Source organism: Mytilus edulis, chromosome 6 (assembly GCF_963676685.1).
Source record: "Mytilus edulis chromosome 6, xbMytEdul2.2, whole genome shotgun sequence".
NCBI lineage: Eukaryota > Metazoa > Mollusca > Bivalvia > Mytilida > Mytilidae > Mytilus > Mytilus edulis.
The window spans coordinates 47438418-47464230 of NC_092349.1; the positions used below are offsets into that span (position 1 = coordinate 47438418).

Here is a 25813-nt window from a genome sequence, read left to right on the forward strand (position 1 = left end):
TAAATTTCCTGTTTACAAAACTTTGAATTTTTCGAAAAAACTAAGGATTTTCTTATCCCAGGAATAGATTACCTTAGCCGTATTTGGCACAACTTTATGGAATTATGGATCCTCAATGCTCTTCAACTTTGTACTTGTTTGGCTTTATAAATATTTTGATATGAGCGTCACTGATGAGTCTTATGTTGACGAAACGCGCGTCTGGCGTACTAAATTACAATCCTGGTACCTTTGATAAATATTTATACTATTGTTCGAATCAAACCGAACTGTATACCAGACATCCATATTCCAAATATAAAATAGTTGTCAGTATATTTTATTTCATTTGAGTAAACAAACTTTTAACAGGTATCAATTAAAGTCAAAGTTGAATACACGTCGAAACGAATGTGGTTCTAACTCACCAATGTATATATTGACTGCCTAGTGATTTAAAAATTGCAAGTTTATCTAACAGTTTTAACAATTATTTCGAAACAATATATTCAAGAGAGTCTCAATGTTTAGAGAACTTAATGTAAAGTTTGTAAGTTTGAAACTGAGTTAACATCTAAATCTAAGTGCGCCGCATGCATATTATTTGATACTTATACAACTCGCACATATTCTTGATTTTCATGTTTGCCTACGCCCTTTGACTATAAATGCAATGTTTTTTTTTATATTTTGTTTGTTTTTTAGTGATTAATGTAATAACTAAATGTTGTCAGTTGTTATTAATCGAATTAAAAGAAATTTTCAGAACTGTTGTTGTGGATCGTATCTATATGATATTAAAGTGTAAACTGTTCTTTTTCTGCACAGGTATTGTTCACTTGAATAGGCCTGAAGTTTGTGTATTACAAATTCATGTTTATTTCAAGTTAGAACATGTCCAAAACTGCAAGGGACATGAAATATCAATGATATTAGACATAAGATACTTAAGTCAAATAAGAAGAAAAAGTCGAGCTATGGCAAATTATGAATCATTTATCAATATGAAGAAATATTTATTCACTTTATTTAAATGTGGTCAGCTCAATAACCATACTCTTTATCTCTGTATTGTATACGTAGTCTCAGCAGCTACAAAAAAAAGAAAGAAAAAAAGTATTAATAAATATGATAGTACAATCTTTTAAATGGAAAACTTCGGCTTTATTTCATGACAAAAAATACTTTAAAAAAACCAACAAAGATTCCAGGTTTTATTATCTGGAACGCAGGATGTTTCGTCTACATATGACTCACCAGTGGCGTTCGAATCTATGACGCGGAATTAGGGTCATAAACATGGAATTTAGCATATGCTATATTATAATTTAGCATATGCTAAAATGATTTTAGCATAAGCTAAATTCATTTTAGCTTAAGCTAAATTCATTTTATTATAAGCTGAATTCATTTAAGCATAACCTGAATTCATTTTTGCATAAGCTAAAATCATTTTAGCATATGCTTAATTGTTTAGCTTATACATAAATGTTAGCGCGGAATCAAGGTCATAAATATTAAAATTAAAGTTTATTTTAACATATACTTAATGAATTTAGCGTATGGTAAAATGATTTTAGCTTATGCTAAAATGAATTTAGCTTATGCTAAAATGAATTTAGCTTAGGCTAAAATGATTTTAGCTAATGCTAAAATGATTTTAGCTTATGCTAAAATGAACTCAGCTTATGCTTAATGAATTGTTTTATCCAATCAAAATCTCGCTTTCTTAACTACTTTTATACTTTGCTCTTGTATAAATAAATAAAACCACTTTTCTCAAATAAATAAAAGATTTTCTTAATGTAATAATATGGCTCTCTGCCATCCCGCTAAATCCGCCTCTGCTACCAATTAAGCCGATTTGTATAACAATTAAGGTTTCCCATGTTGGAAAATTTATTTCAAATTCTTGACACGTTTTTGTTATTTAAATAAACTTCTTTGTGTAATTGTTTATACATTGTATTCGATCTTTCAACTTAAAAACGATGCTATAGATATACAATGTGTACATTTGTTGCCGATTGCATGAATGAAAATTTCACTACTGTGTGGGATTAAAAGGTTGAATACAATGTATACATTAAAATAGATGACAAGTTGGGATTGGAACAAATGATGTTTTCCAATCTTGTTCAATGATTTAGCACTATCAGAAATACAGATCAATTTCTATTTGCAGCACAATCCCATTTAAAGTTTTCGAGTAGTTCTGTTTCTGATCGGTCTTAAATTTTGCCAATCCTGGAGGTGTCATGCTGTGCTACATCACCGGGGACTTCGACCCATCCTATCGTGTTTAAACCATCTGTATATTAATTTCAGATTTCAAAGTCAAAGTAGGGGGAGCTGTGATTTCAGCTTTTGGAAGAAAAAAAAAAGTTTTTTAAGATGAGAAAAAAAATGTTTGTTTCAGCCTCAGCATATGTTAAAATTGAAAGAAAAATTGCTTTCGTCTTGTCGCAAAAAAAAAAAAAAAAAAATATAGATTGTTAAAAAAAACTCTGTCCGGAATAAAAATCCATACAGTTTACCGCCCCCTCCCCCCCCCCCCCCCCCAAATCAAATGGTGGCTGCCTTAGTCGCAAAATCACTCGAGAAGAATAAATGCATCCAAGTAAGCGGTGCATGAGAGAATAGCAAAATTGACTTTTCGGCCATTCACGAAAAACTTTGGATCCCGTTGTTTAACTGGGTAAATGGCCAAAAACGTTCCTATTACATTGAGCGTAGCAAGAATTTTCCCCTTTCAATCAAATACTGATCAATTGATTTGTTTAAAAACTGTGCACAATGTTGTATTGCTTAAAAAAAGATCAAGCACAGTTACTTTTTTTCAAAAAAATGTATAACTGATACCTTATTTTTTCTAACACGAGTGCCTGCGAGGACAAGTAAATTTTCAGCTCAATTGCATTTGTAGTTTTAGATTGAGTGCTGTTTTCAATTTATGCATTCCCCTTTTTTAGCGATATAAAAGGGGGATAAATCGAGTCGAATTCAATTAAATGTACATTTTTTTTGTAGGTGTGAACGAGGCATTAGACAGTGAATCCTATTTAGAGCTTACCTATTACCTTCAACATGAAAAAACTTAAAAACAAACCATATGCAATATAAGATATGGTGAGCTTCCTGTCATTTTATGGCTTTCATCTAGACTATTGGGATGTTAACAATTATAGGCAACCATACGGCCTTCAATAATGACAAAATCACATACTGTATACTTAATACAAAAAATCAAAAATAAGTCGACAGACATGAACCATCGACAACCACGGAACTATAGGCTTCTAACTTGGGACAGGCACATACAAAATATGCATGCAAAAAGAGTTAAACATCTTTGTAAGCGTTCAATTCATCCTTGAAGTTGGACAGTGGTGTAACAGTACAAAATTGGAACAAACTGTAAAATCAATTGAAAATAAATTAACCTAAAAGATCGGTACGAAACCACTAAAGAAAGCCACACTAGCATTAGTTTAAGCCAATAGTTATAGACACAAAGCATCGAAATAAGAATATGTGCAATTACTGAAAGTTTGACCAAAGCATTTCACTGCGACTGAAATAAATCTTGTTCTCTAAAACTCAAGTATCAATCACTACATAACCAACATATTTAGTCATTAACAGTCTGAAGGACGCCTTCGGTGCGGGAATTATTCGCTCTGCGTTGAAGACCTTTTGGTGACCTGCTATTGTCTGTTCTCTGGTCGAGTTGTTTTCTCTTTGACACATTCCCAATTTCCATTCTCATTTTTATGAGAAACGCAATGGCCTTATATTCTACAATTCAGGTTTTTGAAAAGTTGAGATCCAAAGGTTTTTGACCATCGGAAATTTGCAACAAAAATAAAAGTAAGGACTAGCAGAGTTTGTTTAAGGTTCACCATCATCTACATATCATACATGTATACAAGACAAACATCGACAAAATTATTGTATAGTTTAAGACTACTAGAACACACCCGCGAAATCACGGGCATTCAGAGCGTGATTGAAAGTGTGTAAAGTGTTGTAGGAAGATTTAATGACTTGAGAATTTCAGGAAAAGATATTTGGGGACAGGAAAATGTCTTTTTTATTAAAAAAATTCCCATTTTTTTTTCTCTATTAATTACAGTATGAACATATATTTAGTATATTATGAACATGCAAGTCAGGAGCCTGTAAATAGTGGTTGTCGTTTGTTAACGTGTTACATATTTGTTTTTCGTTCATATTTTGAACATAAATAAGGCCGTTAGTTTTCTTGTTTGAATTGTTTTACAATGTAATTTCGGGGCCTTTTATAGCTGATAATGTGATATTGGCTCTGCTCATTGTTGAAGGCCATTCAGTGACCTATAGTTGTTAATTTCTGTGACATTTTTGACTCTTGTGGAGAACTGTCTTTTTGGCAATCCTACCACATCTTCTTTTTTTTTGTAATCAATGAAATTTTGTAAAAGATTTAATGACTGGAAAATTTCAGAAAAGGTATAAAAAGTCAAAGGTACCTTGGAACAGGACACTTGTTTTCTAGCCCGGCTCATCCTTTTTTCCCCAAAATTCCCCCTTTTTCATTTTCTGTTAATTTTAACAACACATGGATAATTTTAGTGCTTAAATGTACATTATGTACATTCATTACTATAAATTGTATATTTGTTTTTCGTTTATATTTTGTACATATAGATAAGGTTGTTAGTTTTCTCGTTTTAATTGTTTTAAATGGTCATTTCGGGGCCTTTTATAGCTGACTATGGGGTATGGGCTTTGCTCATTGTTGAGGGCCGTACGGTGACCTATAGTTGTTAATTTCCCCAAAAAATTCCCCTTTGGTTTCTATTAATTCTAATAACACATGGATAGTTTTAGCGCTTATCTGTATAGTATGCACATTGGCCTTTTTAACTTTTTTGGATTCGAGCGTCACTGATTAGTCTTTTGTAGACGAAACGCTGGCGTATATACAAAGGTTTGTCCTGGTATCTATGATGAGTTTATTTACAACCACTGGGTCGATGCCACTGCTCGTGGAGATTTATTTCCCTGAGGGTATCACCAGCCCAGTAGTCAGCACTTTTTTGTGCTGACATGAATTATCATTGATATGGTTATATTTATAAATTACCTGCCTACAAAATTTTAAAATTTTTGAAACACTAAGGCTTTTCTACCTCAGGCATAGATTACCTTAGCTGTATTTGGCAAAACTTTTAGTAATTTTGGTCCTCAATGCTCTGCAACTTCGTACTTTATTTGGCCTTTTTAACTTTTTTGGATTGACTCACTGATGAGTCTTTTGTAGACGAAACGCGCGTCTGACGTATATACAAAATTTTATCCTGGTATCTATGATGAGTTTATTCATTATCCTACTATAAATAAAGTGTATTTGTTTTTTACTTTCAATTCTCACTTTACTAATCAGGTCAGCGGTCATTTATATATTATACAGACTCTATCAATTAATCAACTCTGTGACCGCCGTCAATAGTTAATTTGAAAATGATATCAGTAAATGCATGTTCAAAGTATAAAGAAAAGGCAAACCGGAAGTCTAATCTGACTTACAATTTCGTCCAATGTCGGAATAATATCCGGACGCTTTTTTTTCCTCGTTTTTCTCCCAAAATAACTCAATCTGAATAATCATATGAATGGATGACAAATGCGACTATGCCATGTACCTATAGAATCATAGAGGCATGATGATTAATTTATTGTGGAAAGAAGAGAAGCAACACACAAAATGAGGTATTCTCGTTTAATAGTATAGATAACTAAAACTATAGTGCACACGCTGCAATGTCTCGCGTTCTTTACTAATCATTGATATTATGGTGATAGTCCTAAGTAAAAAGCTTTATTAAAAACTGTCACATAAACTTAACATTTATTAATTTAACCAAGATAACTAAACAAAGACCAATGAACCATGAAAATGAGGTCAAAGTCAGATGAACCATGCCAGGCAGACATGTACACCTAACAATGCTTTCAGACAACAAATATAGTTGACCTATTACTTATAGTTTAGGAAAAATAGACCAAAACACAAAAACTTAACACTGAGCAATGAACCGTGAAAATAAGGTCTAGGTCAAATAAAACCTGCGCGACTGACATATAGATCATAAAAGTATTTCCATACACCAAATATAGTTGACTTATGGCATATAGTATTAGATAAAAAGACCAAAACTCAAAAAATTTACTTTGACCACTCAACCATGAAAATGAGGTCATGGTCAGATGACATCCGCCCGCTAAACATGTACACCTTTCAATCATTCCAAACAACAAATATAGTAGATCTATTGAATAAAGTATGAGAAAAACAGACCAAAACACAAAAACTTAACTTTAACCACTGAACCATGAAAATGAGGTCAAGGTCAGATGACACCTGCCAGTTGGACATGTATACCTTACAGTCCTTCCATACACCGAATATACTAACCCTTTTGCTTATAGTATCTGAGGTATGGCCTTGACCACCAAAACTTAACCTTGTTCACTGATATCATTGAAATGATGTCGAGGTCAACTGAAAACTGTCTTACGAGCATGAGGACCTTGCAAGGTACGCACATACCAAATATAATTATCCTATTACTTATAATAAGAGAGAATTCAACATTACAAAAAATCTGAACTTTTTTTTCAAGTGGTCACTGAACCATGAAAATGAGGTCAAGGACATTGGACATGTGACTGACGGAAACTTCGTAACATGAGGCATCTATATACAAAGTATGAAGCATCCAGGTCTTCCACCTTTTAAAATATAAAGCTTTAAAGAAGTTAGCTAACGCCGCCGCCGTAGCCGCCGCCGCCGGATCACTATCCCTATGTCGAGCTTTCTGCAACAAAAGTTGCAGGCTCGACAAAAATCAAAATGTCCAGGCTTTAAGTCCGACTGCTTAAGCAAAATTGAGTTAGGAAAGCAGAAAGAAAAATTGTCACGAACACAGCGATTTTTTCCTACCAATTGACTTCGTTTTTACACTCATTGTATAATTACACCAAATGCAAAAAACCAGAGCACAGTTCCAATGGTCATAAAGGCCCAGGTGGTGCAACACATATTTTGTCCTCATTATATGTCCAAACTTATGTCTACAGGGTCTAACATGCCTACCTCTATTTTTTGAAAAAAAATTACAAACATTCCCCTAGGTAAATCATGTTTACCCCCTAGGGACAAATGATAGGTAATGGTCTATGGTTCAATGGGCCTAAAGGCCATGGTGGGATATTTCATCGTTTGTCTTCACTATAGCTCCAAAGATAGATATTCTATTGTTTGTCTTCAAAAGGTCCGAACTTGGGTCTAAATGGTCTAACATGCCTAACCCACATTTTTTAAAGAGTGTCAAAACTTTTTTTACCTACTAGGTGCATTTTATTGGCAATGGTCAAATGTCTTAATGGGCCAAAAGGCCCAGGTTGGACAACTTATGGTCTGTTTTCACTAAAGGTCAGAGTTTAGGTCTAAAGAGTCTAACATTCCTGCCCCTAATTTTTATAAGTCTGTTAAATACGTTTGAATCTTATTCAACCTTTGGGTTTATAGACACATCTGAAAATAGGCTCCTTTAACAGTTGGAACTGGCGTGTCTTAATTTTCTAATAATCATTGTAAACTTCATTAATGTTATCCAATATAAAAAAAATCTACAATATTCGACGGCAGATTTTATTTTCATTTTAATGATTCTTCTACAAAATATCTTTAGAAGAACCCAGGAGTCGCATGGATATAGCCGGGAACCAATCATTAAATTGTTATCCGAGAAACGCAAACACTAAACATATTTTTTCTGAAACATCCCAAAACATTCTGGTGACATGTTTTATTGTTAACGAATGTAATATGTTTTAGTAGTATACAGTAGAGATAACTTCTAACCTCTCTTTAAATCAGTAAGTCAAGAGAACAAGAATAAGTCAAATGTGCACAGTCCGGACAATTGGGTTTCGTGGGAACAGGAGAATACTGAACCAGACTCGAGCTGGCAGCCACTTTTATCGACCAATCAAGATAGCAGCCACTTTTTTCCAGCAGCCAATTTTGATGATATGTCTAGAAACCCCAAAACCTCATGAGACCCAATCGTTCCGAAAATCGTTCAATCTTAGTTAAATGCAATTTATCAGTGGAAATCGACAATTTCACGGCTTGTATTTTTTTTAAAGCATTTCATTCCGTTTTAAATAAATATGTGTAGCTAGAGGTCTGTTCGTTATTAGATATTCTAAAATTGATATTCAATATACAACAGGCTGTTAGCAGTCGATTCAATATTCAAATTTAGTTGAAAATCATTAAAAAGCATGCAGGGAAAGATACGTCGTTTTATAACCCTTTCAAGCTGTCGTAAATTCTTATATAACGTGCATATTTGTCTGTATGTATGTAATAAAGATTTTTATCAATAAAACGGCACGAAAGATTCAAAAAGATGTAATACAATATATAATATATCAAACAAAACCAAAAACCAACATTTAAAAATATAGATACAGTGGAGATCACTTCTAACTGTTCTAGAACAGTACGTAGAACTGTCAGCCTGACACCTTTTAGTCAGTTCTAGGTTAGAAAAATATTTATGGAAAGCCAGAAAAAAAACAACAGATGATTGTATACTGAAAACCTACCGGAGACTGCTTAAATGACGTTGTGACGGGTCACCCACTGGCGAATTTAAATCTCTGTAGTGGCCAGACGGGCCCGGATCCCAAAAAAATATTTGAGTGGGGAATAGCCTGGGTCAATACCTTTGAAATGAGGTAGTTCCGGGTCGGAACTTTGCCGTGTGGATATTCCGAAAAGTACCGAATGTGTGCACGTGGTTGGCATGGAAAATACGTAAATGGGCGACTTTAAACCTCTTTGGTGGCTAGATGGGCCGGGATCCCATAAAAATATTTAAGTCCCGAATAGCCTGGGTCAATACGTTTGAAATGAGCTAGGTCCTGTTCGGAACTTTGCCATAGAGATATGCCGAGGAGTACCGAATGTGTGGTAAATATAAAAAAAAAATCGCTATAAGGGCAATTTTGAACCTTTGCAGTGGCCAGACAGGCCGGGATCTGTTCTGGAACTTTAAGTAGTTCTCATGACACCTTTGTGGCACTGTTAAAGTTCACAATAATAAGTTCTGCTTAAGTCGACAAAAAACGCCATTCAAGTCCACACATTTTTTTTTCATTAAAAAAAAATCCACGTTTTTTGTACCTATACTGGTCACATTTCAATTTTTCATGATATTTAAGAAGCGCTTCATTCTGAAAATGTGCGTACGTTCAACGCTTTTACAACCCTATGAAGTACTAAAAGAAGCATTCAATACTTATAATTACATGTTTTTAGCAATGATCATGAAAACACGAATTTTATTATTGTTTTATTTTTAATTTACCTGTGCACTTTATTGTGGGACCTCTTGTTATCGTGAAGGATAAGTTTTATTGAGTAATGCATTTGCTTAAGGAATAACACGTGATGTACAGTTAGTCAATAAGAATACCGCTTTTTGAAGACCATTTTTCGAACATCGTGAAAGATCTGATGATACGAAGACTTAAAATCATTCTTTAATTATATGTCGATTATTTATATTTGTTATAGGTAATGAAAAAAATTAATTTTCATGTCTAAGCCGGGTCTCTTTTGTTGGTGAATAGGGATAAAATCGTGCAATGACATTGAATCTAAATATCTTATAATAATACCACGTACACAGACTAGGTGAATTATAGCAATATCAGTCTATTTATCTCACCTTTATAACTTTTATTTCTATAAATACAAATGTAAGATTGTTTTATTTTGTATCAATAATTTTCATTTTTCATTTTTATGCCCACTATATTTTTAAAACGAACGATACGTTGCTTTTTGTCCGACACTTTTGCTTTTTGTCTATAATTTTTTTTTTTGACACTTTTGCTTTTTGTCCGTTTTTTTGTCCGTTGCTTTTTGTCTGTTTTGTTTTATGTCCGCTGATTTTCTCAACTTTCTCATCCAAGTCAAAGTTTGTTAAAGTAAACAATTATGGGCAGCCTATATATTCCGACACCCTTTTGGTCCGACACCCAAGTAGTCCGACACCCAAATAGTCCGACGTCCAATAATTCGACATCTTATAAGTCTGAAATCGAAATGTAGCAAAAAGTGTACTTTTTTATAAAAGAAATCTAAATAAACTTTTTAAGGCTCTCCCTTGACACCATCTGCGAGTATGGTCTTGAGGAAACGATGATAGTCCATCGGAAGGGGACGATAAATGGCTGACACGTGTTCAGAGAGAGCCAAATCTCTTGCACGTTAAAGACACCCTTGTAGATTTCGAAAAAGGGTAGGCTAGTGCCGCTACAAGGCAGCACTCGCACCCGCAAAGGGGAAAAAGATTAATATAAGTTGCAAAACTTGCTTCCAAATCAACTAAGTATCGTTCAATATTAAGAATAGGACAATTGGGTTTCGTGGGAACAGGAGAATACTGAACCAGACTCGAGCTGGCAGCCACTTTTATCGGCCAATCAAGATAGCAGCCACTTTTTTTCCAGCAGCCAATTTTGATGATATGTCTAGAAACCCCAAAACTGCATGAGACCCAATCGTTCCGAAAATCGTTCAATCTTAGTTAAATGCAATTTATCAGTGGAAATCGACAATTTCAAAGCTTGAATTTTTTTTTAAAGCATTTCATTCTGTTTTAGATATGTTTGTGCAGCTAGAGGTCTGTTCGTCATTAGATATTCTAAAATTGATATTCAATATACAACAGGCTGTTAGCAGTCGATTCAATATTCAAATTTAGCTGAAAATCATTAAAAAGCATGCAGGGAAAGATACGTCGTTTTATAACCCTTTCAAGCTGTCGTAAATTTTTATATAACGTGCATATTTGTCTTTATGTATGTAATAAAGATTTTTATCAATAAAACGGCACGAAAGATTCAAAAAGATGTAATACAATATATAATATATCAAACAAAACCAAAAACCATCACTCCAGAAACATTTAAAATTATAGATAGAAAAATATTTATGGAAAGCCACAAAGTACAAACAAAATTGCAATTTTCTTCTCAATTACGAGGTGTTTTATTTTAAAAACACCATTTGCATAAGTTTTCAATTTATTTAGTTCATAGTTAAGCAGAACAATTAGATATCAAGTCAACGATATGGGTATCTTTCAAGTTGGATGACAAAAATGCATAACCTCCGATTTTTTTGAAAAAATTACCACGGACGGAAACCATATCAATCTATTACTTCAGTAATTTTCGTGTCTGCCCTTCCATTATGTGACTGAAGAAAAAATTCCAAAAATGGGTAACAATTGTATCGAAAAGAGAAAATCGAGTGCACCGTTTTATGTTAGGGCGTGTTTAAGTTGAGTATTTTGTCTTGATATCGTACAAAGCAAGAATATTTCATACATCGTCTCGCTTCAAATTCTATCATTTTTATACATTAAAGCTACAGTTTGACGTTATAACACAAAAAAATCACAGTACTAAAAGATGAATTATATAGGTCAAGTGAAATACCTATCTAATGAGTCACAAAAACAGAGAAGGTGTGTTCGAATAGCTATTTTTTTTACTGAAAGTACTTGACGACAGTCTTTCAAGTTGGATGATGAAAATGCATATCTTCGAAAAATTCCAATTTTTTGTGTGTGATAACTAGAGTTTATAGTCTTCATACACTAAACAAATCTAGTCTGCCCTTCCACGAAATATTTATTTAGAATTTTTTTAAATGTTTATGAATTTTCGAAAATTCCACCTGACAACCGATCAGACAATAGTTTTAAGTTGAATCAATGCAGACAAGACAGACAAGATTAATAACTGATTCTCATTTGCTAGTTGATACATTATAAAAATACAACTGACATATAAGGATCGTAATGGTGCAATATGGATAAATTTATCGGTTTCCAAGAGCAAAAATGGTAGCGCGTCATCCCTACAATGGCTTCCGTTTCTACGATTGTGAAAATGAACTGGCGTAATGGGGAGATAATTTTGACGAAGTAGGATCCTGACTGCTTTCAGTTTCATGAGTGTAAGAATTGGGGTCCTCTAATTTGTTATGTATCATCTACTTTTTACACATTTTCTATATTTTTAAAACATATACTTATTCTGTACAATTCTAAGGAAATTGATTTTATATTAAAATTAAGATTTCTGTAATAATCTGATTTCTTTTTAATGTTTGTCCTTTATTCTGTGATTAATAATCTATATTGTATTACCTTATTATTTTGTTTTCCACAGTTACTCTTCTTACTTATGCATCCCATTATTCTCTATTTTAATTATGTGTGCTTATTTATCGCCAATCAAAATGTTCATAATTATTTTTTAATTCAATAATTGGGCATTATATTAATTATTCTTTGTTTGGTAAACCCTATTAAGCCTTTATATTTTATGTCACCTGTGAAACAATCATTGACACTATTTTTAAAATTGACTATTGTATTAACATTCCCCACTTAGGAGCCTGGGGCCGGTTTCACGAAGCTATCCTAAGACATGTCATAAGACATGTCTTAGGACATGTCTTATGATCCTCTTATGACTATCCTAGGACATATCTCAGACCTCGTCTCGAAGCTGTCTTAGGATCATCTTAGCTAAGACATCCTAAACCTGTCGCAAGTTCTTTAAATTTTCAAATATAAATATGATCTACGGGAAAAATCATGTAAATGTAGTATGTCTTACCATAAATTATTCTAAACGTATTGATTAATATAATGACATAATTTGCAAAATAAATATTAAAAAATAAAAGTAATTTATATATAAATTGTCTTTAAACAATTATACATCAATATAAATATGAAATTTTCAATGCAAAATTAAGAAAAAAGAATATAAAATTATGACATTGTTTTGGCACAAGTGAGTTGAATTCAATTTCGACTTTATTGGTTATAAAAGGTCAAGAGATAAAATCGTGCAATTTTTAAATCAATACATCGAATTTTCATTGTTGACAAATCCCGATAATCCGTCAATGTATATGTTACCTGAATATTCATTTGACGCTGGCTTTTAATAAACAAACAATACATGTAAAGCTATTGCTATAAAGGGAATGTTGATAGTATTAATTTTGAAGTCTTCAACTTTATCTCGAAACCCTGTGTTGGTTATATCTTTTAGATCATCCTCTGTGTTTAAAAGCAAAATTATTTCATCTGGCAAGGAATTAATGAAAGAAAAAAATATAATTTGTCTATATTATTTTTTTTTATCAAACAAAGGATCATTAAATTATTCATAATCCCTGAAATCATATTAGGGAATTTGTAGAATAATTATTAAAATGTTCAGTGATTATGTAAAATCACTGGTCATTTTCAGGGATTATATATAATTACTAATGATTTTAGTGATTCTACATATTCCCTGAAAAATCAGTGATTCTACATAATCCCTGATTATACAAATTCACTGTAACATATATATGTTTTAAGCAGGCACAGGAGAATAGATAATTAGATAATAATAAGATTTTTTTTCAAAATTAATATAAAAAATGAGTGTTATTTATATAAATAAACGTATAACTATCCTAAGACCATCATAAGACACCTCTCGCGTTGTCCTACTTTATGACCAACTTTAAGAGATGTCCTAATTTAGGACCGCTTTGTGAAACCCACTTAGGACTAAGATATGTCGTAAGACCATCCTAAGACATGTCTTAGTCCTAAGACAGCTTCGTGAAACTGGGCCCTGAATTTAAGGATGAGTGCATGGTTTAATCTATTATTTTTACAATTTATGAATTATTTGATATTTATTTCAAAACAGTACTTACTTTAGCTGTAAAATTGTCAAAACTTTAAAACTCCTCTTAACATAACACCATGGTTGTGAATATAAATATTTGATTTCCATTCAATATCACCCTTCCCACCCCCAGACCCAAGATTAGATGTGTATTCAATATCCCTTCTCTCCCACCCTGAGATTTGATAGGGTTTAAGCATTTTAATATGCCGGGGACGTATTATGGTATACAAATGTCCTCCTTCTGTCCGTCTGTCTGTCCGGCGTAAACATGTCGCACCGTAACTTGAGAAGGACTTATCCAAATTTCATGAAACATAATATAGTTGTTTCTTATAATGGTCAAAATTAATGATCTGTATACTTTTTGGTGAAAATAAGATTAAAACTTTTTGAGTTACAGGACTTTGTAACTAAAACAGGGGTGTATTTTTTTCACATGTCGTCTGGTATCTCAAAAATAATTAATGATAATTGCTTAACTTTACACACTTCTTAGTTATATTAATCTAAAGATCTGTCTACATTTTGGTGATGATTCAAAATGTTTATATTTTAGAGTTGTGGAGTTTATTGGTATGAAAGGTTTTTTTTTCCACATGTTGCTCTATATCTCAGAAAATATTGATGATTACTGCATAAAACTTACACACAAGACAAAGGGTGTATCATGCGCTCATGGCGCAGCAGTTTATTAAGTTCATGTCCTACATGTTGATGACCGATAGACAAACGGACAACGGTATGCCATAATAGTCCTGTAAATGATGTATAAAAAGTGCATAAATAATGCACTCAAAAGTTAATAATAACCATGAGAGAAACAAAACTATCTTTTGAATTATGTTTAAGCATCAATCATTATGAAAAAATTATTTAAACTAGTAAAAATTGCTTTTACCTCATATTTGATTAAGTTTGTAAAATAAAATACTTTCTTTTTTTAGAAATAATCCAGCAGTTTCCACATTATGAATGAATTTCACCATGTTAATGAACTTTTACAAGCAGTTAGGATGAGGTGTTTTTCAGAAGAAGAAAGGAGTTCCTAGAATATGTATTCTAAAAGTTCCAAATCTGTTTATTGTAATAGATTACTTGAAATAATGAAGAAAATTATTACAACTGTTTTTCCACAAAATATAGAAGATGTCCTTCATTCACTGACAATTGAGTTCTAATAACCAGGAACAGAAACCTCAAGTATTACCAAAAGGTTCATTTGGTTTTTCTGTTGATTCATTGGAAAAGGCTGAATCTTAGCGTCACAAAAAAATACTTTCATTCTAGACACAAACCATGTTGTATAATCAAGTTTCTCAGATGCTTCCAGACATATTTTAAACTGAAAATAAATCTTATGTGACATCTAGCTGCAAAATAAAACAAATAAAACTGATTTCAAGTTTTCTGTTGATCTCTTTTGTTAATGCCAATTGTTTTGTCATAGTCGCATCTCAAGTTGCATGTTTTACCTGTCACCTCTAGAAATGTATCCAACTGTCATACAACTGAGTGGTTTAGCTAGCTATAAAACCAGGTTTAATCCACCATTCTCTACATAAGAAAATGTCTGTACCAACTCAGGAATATGACAGCTGTTATCCATTCTTTTGACATGTTTTAGCTTTTGATTTTACGAGTTGATAAGGGATTTTCCATTGTTAATTTTACCTTACTTTCATTTTGACCAAATCACTACTTTCACTTTAAACAATATTTTTTTTCACATTTTTACTTATATTATTTCAATATATATATACATGCAACTGATAGGACCACTTAAATAGTAAGCATTTCAAAGAAAACAGTAGCCAGAATACTTAGGAAGAAATACCCCATATGATAATTGGGAACTATATTCAAAGACCATGGAAAAAGGGAATTAGTTGTGGTCTGAAGCCAACTGCAATGTTCTTTGTAATGTGTTTCCATAACAACTAATATTGATATTTATTATGAATAATATTAGTTGTGTATCAAAACAATTCCTAATCAGTATGGTTTTACAAAGTTAAATAAGAAAAACTTTGAAATTGATGAATATAACCACTTACTTTCTTTTAATCTGCACAATGCAATTTCAAGTTTTGCCAAATTTCAGAAAATTTTGAACAATTTTTTTTTTTAACAAAAAAAAAACACACACCCATTTGTTTTCTTGGTAAAAGAGTGATATATGAAGATTATTTTGGAGGCATAACAATAAAATGTGACGGGATCCCGTATACGTTTGAAATGAGCTAGGTCCTGTTCGGAACTTTGCCGTAGAGATATGCCGAGGAGTTCCGAATGTGTGGTAAATATAAAAAAAATCGCTATAAGGGCAACTTTGAACCTCTGTAGTGGCCAGACAGGCCCGGATCCCAGAAAAATATTTGAACGGGGAATAGCCTGGGCCAATACCTTTGAAATGAGCTTGGTCCGGTTTGGAACCTTGTCGTAGAGATATGGTGAAGAGTACCGAATGTGTGGTAAATATGTAAAATTCGCTATAATGGGCAACTTTGAATCTCTGTAGTGGCCAGACGGGCCCGGATCCCAGAACAATATTTAAGTGCCGAATAGCATAGGCCAATACCTTTCAAATGAGGTAGGTCCGGTTCGGAACTTATATTTGAGTGGGAAATAGCTTTCGTCAATACCTTTGATATGAGCTAGGTGCGGTTCGGAACTTTGCCGTAGGGATATGCCGAAGAGTACCGAATGTGTAGTAGGTACGCCAAAACTGTCTTGTTATGACAATGTTTCATTATATGATGTGCATTTACATGTACCTTTATATAATGTGCACTTGTCATTATATGATATGCACTAATTACCTTTATATGATGTGCACTTGTCATTATATGATGTGCAAACAACTTTATATGATGTGCAACTACACTTATATGATGTTCATACATACTTATATGATGTGCATACATACTTATATGATGTTCAAACATCTTTATATGATGTGGTTGTGTCATTATATTATGTGCTTGTAATCTTATATCATGTGGTTCGGTTAACTTCATTATACAGTGGCGGATCCAGCCATTTTAAAAGGGGGGGGGGGTCCCAACACAGAGTAAAGGGGGGGTTCCAACTATATGCTCCAATTCAAATGCATTGATCAACCAACCACCCAAACCCCCCCCCGGGGTCCGCCACTGTTATATGATGTCGAAACGTCATTATATGATGTGCTTTCATCGTCGTTATGGTAAATGAACATGATTACGATTAGAATTATTACTGTCTACGTCATAACTGATTCCGATCTGCTTCTGCACAATTGATATAAACCCGGATCAAATCTTAAGTTATTCCAAAAGAGAAAAACCTTGACATGTTTGTTCCTCGATTTAAGATAAAAAAAAAAATCAAATCACACCAAATATTGATGGAAAATTGTCTAATTATGAATTTTAATCGATGGTCCTACAAAAATGAATTTACGGGATCTACAATAATGAGCATACAGTTAACTTATTACGTTTTAGAAATAGATCTTAAAAATCTTTTTAGCGAAAGTGCATTTTTAAGATAAAGTAAGAAAATGCATTTTAACAAAAATTAACGTTTCAAACATTTCGGCGGAAGATTAGGATCGAATAATGCAGGAACTAATTGAAGAATTTCCCGGCAGTGGCGAAAATATGATAAAACAAATTGTGTGGCTCTTATTTATAGCTTGCTGTTCGGTTTGAGTAAAAGCTCCGTGTTGAAGGCCGTAATTTAACCTATGATTGTTTACTTTTTACAAATTATGACTTAGATGTAGAGTTGTATCATTGGCACTCATATCATATCTTCTTATTTCATTTCATTGCAAAAGACACCAATGAACTCAAAATCAATTTCAAAAATATTTTATAACGATAGCTACAAAATTATCTGAGCCCCCCCCCCCCCCCCCCCGCAATAATTGATTGAGGACGCAAAAATTCAAATTGTTATGACATTATTGATTTTTTTTACTTATTCTAAATGACCAAAACGACTTGACCATTCAAAACAAACGGGATGTATTTATTTTGTTCAGGGGGGTTTTTATATATAAGTTTGATATTGACCAGTCATTTGGTCAAGTTAGCATACTTTCATGAAAATAATCTCATCTTACCCTTTTATCAATTAATGGGTTATGTGTATATGCGGACTGCAGTCCGTAATTGAATTGTATAATTATCTGTTTGATATATTCTCTCGATTAATTGTTACTACATGTATATATATAGATGTACATGTGTTGTGAAAAATAGAACCAGGGGCGGATCCAGGATTTTGGAAAGGCGGCTAAGTTTTTAAAGATCGGCAAGCGAAGCGAGAAACAACATATTTGGGGCTAAAAAACATAACAATAAGTGTAAAATGCAATTTTTAAACGGTTTCTGTCGTGGAGCATGGTTATTTTGTAATTGCTGTAAAACGTAAGGGTTGGACATTTTCGATCATGTATTCTCCCTATTAATTGTCTTTCATAAAATGATAGCATGGATCCAAAGCTATGTACTTATAAATTTAATGTGGGACTTCTCAGTAAAACATAGATAAGTAGAATTTTCGCCGGTTTGTACGTGTTGTAAGTTAATTTTACAATTCAATTTATGAATGACGGTCGACAAATGGAGACAGAAAGTCCACACCCAGCAGGCAGGTTGCAGTCTGCATGGTCTTGAAAAGGTATTCAACATATCAGTTCGGCGAAACAGTCATTCCGGTCATACATGCAAACCCCGGCCACAAAAAAAAATACGCCCGTATTTATTCATCATGCATGTTCATTTAATGCTAAATAATTCTGTTAGAAACTTTTGTTTCTAATAGCATAAAAAGTGGACATCCCCAGCCTAAGCAATTTATTACTGTTATTTGAATTTTAAAATGACTGAGTTACGATTGTTCGACGCACTGGTCAACTCCACCAAAAAAATAACTACTGGAGTACACGGGAAATGGCAAAATTCACGAAGTATAGTCTGATTTATCATTTAATAATATAAAAAAAGTCCAAACAAAGGGGAGAGGGCGTACGCCCTCTACGCCCATCTTTGGATCAGCAACGGAGAATTTTATTAATTTGAGAAAAGTGGTTATTTGTTTATACCGGAGATAAGTATAAAAGTGGTTAAGAAAGATTTTGATTGGATAACATAAATAATTAAGCCTAAGCTAAATTCACAGGAAATCCAGTCATTGTTTAAGGCCTCATTCACACGTACAAAAATGTACATTTAATTGAATTCGACTCGATTTATCCCTCCCCTAATATATCGCTAAAAAGGGGAATGCATAAATTAAAAATAGAATAACTCGACCTAAAACTACAAATGCAATTTAGCTGAAAATTTACTCGGCCTCTCAGGCACTTGTGTTAGAAAAAAAATCTCTATACGTTAGATTAAAGTATCAGTTATATTTTTTCTGAAAAAAAGGGGGGGGGCTATGGATTTTGTTTCCGAACTGCAAGTCGAAAGCAATTTTTATCTTTCAATTTTAGCATTACATATAGTGGCAGCTGAGGGTGAAAACATCCATAGCTCCCCCTCAGAAAATCATATGGTTGCTGTCTAATTTCAATTTTGCATAATTTTTTAATGTTCTTTTTTGGAGAATTTCTTTAGTCACTATGTTTTACTTGATTTTGGTACATTGTTATTTTGTAATCTGAAATTAATATATAGATGGTCGAAACCCGGTGGGGTGGGTCGAGTACCCGGAGGTTTTGCACTGACCCCTTCTGTTACAGGTAAAAAGGATTGACAAAAGTTAAGAAAGTTCTATCAAAAACAGAACTACTCAAAAGCTACAAATGGAATTGTGCTGCAAATAAAAATAGACCTGTATTTCTGATAGTGCTAAATCATTGAACAAGATTGAAAAACATCATTTGTTCTAATCTCAACTTGTCATCGATTTTAATATTGTATTCGACCTTTTAACACCACACAAGTTTTCATTCATGCAATCGGCAACAAATGTACACATTGTCTTTGCGTCGGAACTTAACACATTTATTCTAAAAACAGTTGTTGGCATGACACGGGTTATGTTCTTCTCATATATGTTATGATGGTATGATACTAAACCCCTTACGGGAAGGATTGTGCCTGATGTTCATATGATGAAATCATAATCTTTCAGTCAGTTTAATTGAAGTCTGGAGCTGGCATGTCAGTTAACTGCTAGTAGTCTGTTGTTATTTATGTATTATTGTCATTTTATTTATTTTCTTTGGTTACATCTTCTGACATCAGACTCGGACTTCTCTTGAACTGAATTTTAATGAGCGTATTGTTATGCTTTTACTTTTCTACACTGGTTAGAGGTATAGGGGGAGGGTTGAGATCTCACAAACATGTTTAACCCCGCCGCATTTTTTGCGCCTGTCCCAAGTCAGGAGCCTCTGGCCTTTGTTAGTCTTGTATTATTTAAATTTTAGTTTCTTGTGTACAATTTGGAAATTAGTATGGCGTTCATTATCACTGAACTAGTATATATTTGTTTAGGGGCCAGCTGAAGGACGCCTCCGGGTGCGGGAATTTCTCGCTACATTGAAGACCTGTTGGTGACCTTCTGCTGTTGTGTTTTTTTATTTTGGTCGGATTGTTGTCTCTTTGACAAATTCCCCATTTCCATTCTCAATTTTATTTTTTACAGAGTTTGTCTTTAGTGCCGTGTGGAGGCAGTAGAGTGCCTCCCCGTGCTTCAGGTGTATGCTCTTATAATATACTAGATTATGGAGTGTGTGTCCGAGCGAGAACTGCTCTAGTTCATTACTTTAGGAATGTTTATCAAAAAGTAGTATTTCAATATTCAGCCCCATTCTACTAATTGGTCAGCCATCAGTCCTACCCTGATATACACTATCTTTTTCGGGTAATTAATACTGATAGCGTTTGACATTTTCAGCCGAACAAATTAATCACTTTTACTTAACTTAATTATTGTATGCTGGTTCATATTCTGGACGCCAATCTTTGCTCCTTTATTATGTAATTCACTAACAAAACAATTATGAAGCTAAGAAACGGAAAAATACTAAATACTAAACTTGTTCAAAGGGTATCTACACGTCTCAATCTTCAAAATCGGTTATCTAAAAATACTACCATCGCTAACATTTTTAACAATAAAAATCGTGGTTACCCTTCTATCGATAAGTGTCATGCCAAAAAATGACTTACATGTCCCCGTCTTTCCACCAACAATACGGTAAGGTCCACGTTTAATGGTCGCACATTTTCTTTAAATTTTGAAACTGATATTACTTGAAAAACAAACAGTATTATTTATTTACTCACATGAAACAAACCGGGATGTGGTATTCAGTACGTAGGAGAAACTGGAAGATATTTATCAAAACGCACTCAAGAACATCTGTACCGTTTTAAAAGACCTAATAAATTCAAAAGTATCATTTACCAACACCTTAAGAAGCACAACCATCCTTTTAAATATTTAGCAGTTCAACCTTTAGAAGTAGTAAATAAGCAGCCTGGTGAATCGCATTCAAAGTTTGTACGATCACGGAAAATAATTGAATTAAATTGGATTAAAAAATTACAGACAGTTTACCCTCTCGGTCTAAATGATAATATCATGGGAATTGGTAATATATCTAGAACCAATTCCGTTAACATTTTGGATATTGTTTCTAAAACTGTTCGTAAAAACCGTTCTCACGGTTGTAGAACAAATCGCAATCAAAGAAAATTTCGGGCCAATCATACCAATATTTCGGACCTAATTTCTATTTCAAAAAACAACGGCAGACATTATCTGTTAACAAAACTCTGTTCGTTACCGGTTAATAAGTTAAATAAAATTTTGGAGGATTGCAACACAATTTCATATAGCAGTCCTAAGTATGAAATTGTTCAAATTATTATGGCATATTGTTATTCTAAATTATTTCCCAAAATTGATCGCCCTGAAGATCATAAAAAAACATTTTATTAAAATTAAGTATGTCAATAAAGGCTTTGATTTCGTAAATATTGCCGGTATATTTAACGACCATTCTGTTAAAGAACAAATTCCTGGATATTTTGACAATACTGAGCTACCTCTTATTTGTTATATTTACAAGAAATCTACCCGGAAATTTGTGTTTAATTATAGTCAATTGTGTAAAGATGTTAATATCAGTGAAAATACACCTACTTCATGTAATTGCAGTAATTCCGAATATATTTATGGACCCATTTCCCATGTTATAACAGGAGATCTTAACATCGTTCAAGACCGAGAGTTAAAATCATTTCTCAGTAAAGGACCTAAATATCGTCCCCCGTCAATTATTAATTGGAATGAGTGTCGTAATATCATCCACGACTCACTCCATACTTACTGTATGAAATGGATAAAACGGGAAAAAGCTGACAAAAAATCTTTGGACTCTTTTTTTAATTCAGTAATGAAGATAGTTGATATACGTATTCAACATTTTAAAGAACATTTTACTATTAACAATAACCACAATAAACCTATTTCTCGTATCAAACATAAACTAAAAGAACTAGCCAAGGAATTTGTTTTTGTCCCGGCCGATAAAGCTGCTAATAATATTATTATTGTTTGACGTAAATTTTACATTGAGGTTCTGAAAAAGGAAATCACCAATTCACCAACATTCCAACTGACTCCATTTTCAGAAAACGAAATCTGTAACAAACATAAACTTTTAGCCACCGCTTTACAAGCAGAGCCAAATACAATGAAAGTCCCAACTATGTATTGGCTTCCGAAGCTACACAAAACCCCTTACAAATATAGATTTATTTCGTCTTCAAGCCATTGTTCAACTACTAAATTGTCTATTATTCTTACCAGCACACTTGGTACAATTAAAAACCTTATAATAAATTGTTCAAATAAGGCCTTCGAAAATAGTGGAATAAATTACTTTTGGAGTGTCAAGAACTCGTTGGAAGTACTTGATAAATTGCATGCTTATATTGGTGATTTTGAATCTGTTCAAAGTTTTGATTTTTCTACCCTGTATACCACATTGCCTCACATTCTCATTAAGAAAAAATTCACACACCTAATTAAATGGGAATTCAAAAAATCAGAATGTGAATATATATGTTCAAACTCTTTTAGGTCATTTTTTAGTAGCAATAAACAAAAAAACTATGTTAATTGGACATGCTTTGATACTATATATGCCCTTGAATTTTTACTAGATAACATTTTTGTTCGCTTTGGGGATTCCGTATATCGTCAGATTATCGGAATTCCAATGGGGACTAACTGTGCACCACTTATTGCGGACCTCTTTTTGTATTGTTACGAGTTACAATTTATGACAAAAATAAGCAAAGACCCATCAAAACAACATCTGATAAACAAATTTAATAATACTTTTAGATATTTGGATGATATTTTGGCTCTCAATAATGACGACTTCAGTATGTATATTAATGAAATTTATCCTGGTGAACTTACTTTAAATAAAGCTAATACTAACAATGACCACTGCCCTTTCCTCGATCTTGATATCTATATCACTAACGGAAAGCTGAATACTAAAATTTATGATAAAAGGGATGATTTTTCATTTCCTATCGTTAATTATCCGTTTTTAGATGGTGACGTTCCATTGTCACCATCTTACGGTGTTTATATATCTCAACTTGTACGATTCGCTCGTGTATGTAACAATGTTTTAGATTTTAACGAGAGAAATTTATGTATTACTGAAAAATTATTACACCAGGGTTTTCGATATCACAAACTAGTCAAAACATTTACTAAATTTTATCATCGGTATAAAGACATCATTCGTAAATATAGCTCAACATGCAGACTTTTTATACGTTCAGGTATTTCACATCCAATTTTTTATGGAAATATTCTTTATAAAGCACAAAGGTGTCAGTATTCACCTCATAAACTTACAAAACCTTTGAATAGACTTATTAAGAAGATATATAATTACAATACTGTTGTCAAGTCATTAAAGATTGCATATTTTGGCGTTAATATTGAGTCACTGATAAGGTCTTTGCGTCGGAACTAAACACATTTATTCTAAAAACAGTTGTTGGCATGACACGGGTTATGTTCTTCTCATATATGTTATGATGGTATGATACTAAACCCCTTACGGGAAGGATTGTGCCTGATGTTCATATGATGAAATCATAATCTTTCAGTCAGTTTAATTGAAGTCTGGAGCTGGCATGTCAGTTAACTGCTAGTAGTCTGTTGTTATTTATGTATTATTGTCATTTTGTTTATTTTCTTTGGTTACATCTTCTGACATCAGACTCGGACTTCTCTTGAACTGAATTTTAATGAGCGTATTGTTATGCTTTTACTTTTCTACACTGGTTAGAGGTAAAGGGGGAGGGTTGAGATCTCACAAACATGTTTAACCCCGCCGCATTTTTTGCGCCTGTCCCAAGTCAGGAGCCTCTGGCCTTTGTTAGTCTTGTATTATTTAAATTTTAGTTTCTTGTGTACAATTTGGAAATTAGTATGGCGTTCATTATCACTGAACTAGTATATATTTGTTTAGGGGCCAGCTGAAGGACGCCTCCGGGTGCGGGAATTTCTCGCTACATTGAAGACCTGTTGGTGACCTTCTGCTGTTGTGTTTTTTTATTTTGGTCGGGTTGTTGTCTCTTTGACACATTCCCCATTTCCATTCTCAATTTTACATTGTATATCTATAGCACCGTTAAGGGTTAAAAGGTCGAATACAATGTATACACAATTACACATAGAATTTTATTTAAACAACAAACACGTGTCAAGAATTTGAAAGTTTTCCAACATGTGAGACCTAAATTTTCATACAAAATCGGCTTAATTGGTAGCAGAGACTGATTAAGTGGGATGACAGAGGGCCATAGTCCCCACTGTTTATATATGTATTAACATTAAGAAAAAACATTTATTAATTTAAGAAAGTGGTTATTTATTGATACCAGAGAAAAATATAAAAGTAGTTAAGAAAGCGAGATTTTGATTGGATAAAACAATTAATTAAGCATAAGCTGAATTCATTTTAGCATAAGCTTAAATCATTTTAGTATAAGCTTAAATCATTTTAGCATAAGCAAAATTAATTTAAGCATAAGCTAAAATCATTTTAGCATAAGCTAAATTCATTAAGTATATGCTAAAATAAACTGCGATTTTAATATTTATGACCTTGATTCCGCGCCAACATTTATGTATAAGCTAAACAATTCATTCATTCATTATTCCGCGTCATACGAATCAAAACAATAATAAGGTCAAATCGAATTTTTCATTTATACTTAATCTTACCATTTATTGTAAAATTTAATTCGGCAACACCAAGACTGTTTTCTGCCTTAGCAACATAGGTGCCTAGCTGAAACTGCGTAGGAGCTTCTACTATCAGTCTGTGATCTGTCTCGGTCTCAGGATACGAGAAAAAACCCTCATAAATTAAAAAACGATGAGTAGAAGTACTTTCCCTCATAATCCGCTGTCTTCCAATTTCAGTCTCTTTCCACCATGTGACGGTTGGGGGAGGTAGACCTACAAATATATAAGATTAAGAGACATTATTATTGGATACATATACTGATACTAGAGGTTATATGATATCTAAATGACATTAGTGTGAATCTTATCACAATGTGCATAATGATTTTCAATAGACACCTATCTGTTGTTGAAGATCATACTCTGCTGATTACTAGATATCTTTGGAGTTTCTGTCGTATGGACGTATGCCTCACGTCTCCTTTCAGTTACAATAACTAATTTGAGCTGTTTTATTGCTGTCGATGTTTACCAAATGGTGAATTTGATTAATAAATAAAATGGCTAGATGGTATACACAACAAGACATTCTGGTTCTGTGTCAATGAGACAGTAACCTGATACATGTAAAATCCAAGTAAACGGACGTTTATACTCAGGGTCTGAGCCGTCCACGAAATGTTTATTATACATTCGTCAATTTTTTAACCATTGATTTATCTATATAACTTTACAAATATTCGTAACCATTTCGTTT

The 25813-nt window shown here is 33.1% G+C and overlaps 1 protein-coding gene across 3 annotated transcripts in view; it reads right to left on the reverse strand.

Annotated features, from left to right (window-relative positions):
* LOC139527795 (lachesin-like) overlaps window positions 1–25813 on the reverse strand; it is a 119130-nt gene that overhangs the window by 83585 nt on the left and 9732 nt on the right. For 2 of the 3 annotated variants that reach the window (XM_071323479.1, XM_071323481.1), the window contains exons 7-8: window positions 25093–25329; window positions 975–1071 (exon numbers count right to left, since the gene is read on the reverse strand). The exons of the other annotated variant lie outside the window; for it this stretch is intronic. In XM_071323479.1, coding sequence (XP_071179580.1) covers window positions 1040–1071; window positions 25093–25329 — 269 coding nt within the window. In that variant the 3' untranslated portion in view covers window positions 975–1039. Of the gene's footprint in view, window positions 1–974; window positions 1072–25092; window positions 25330–25813 lie in introns of those variants that run through there. 3 annotated transcript variants of the gene reach the window in all.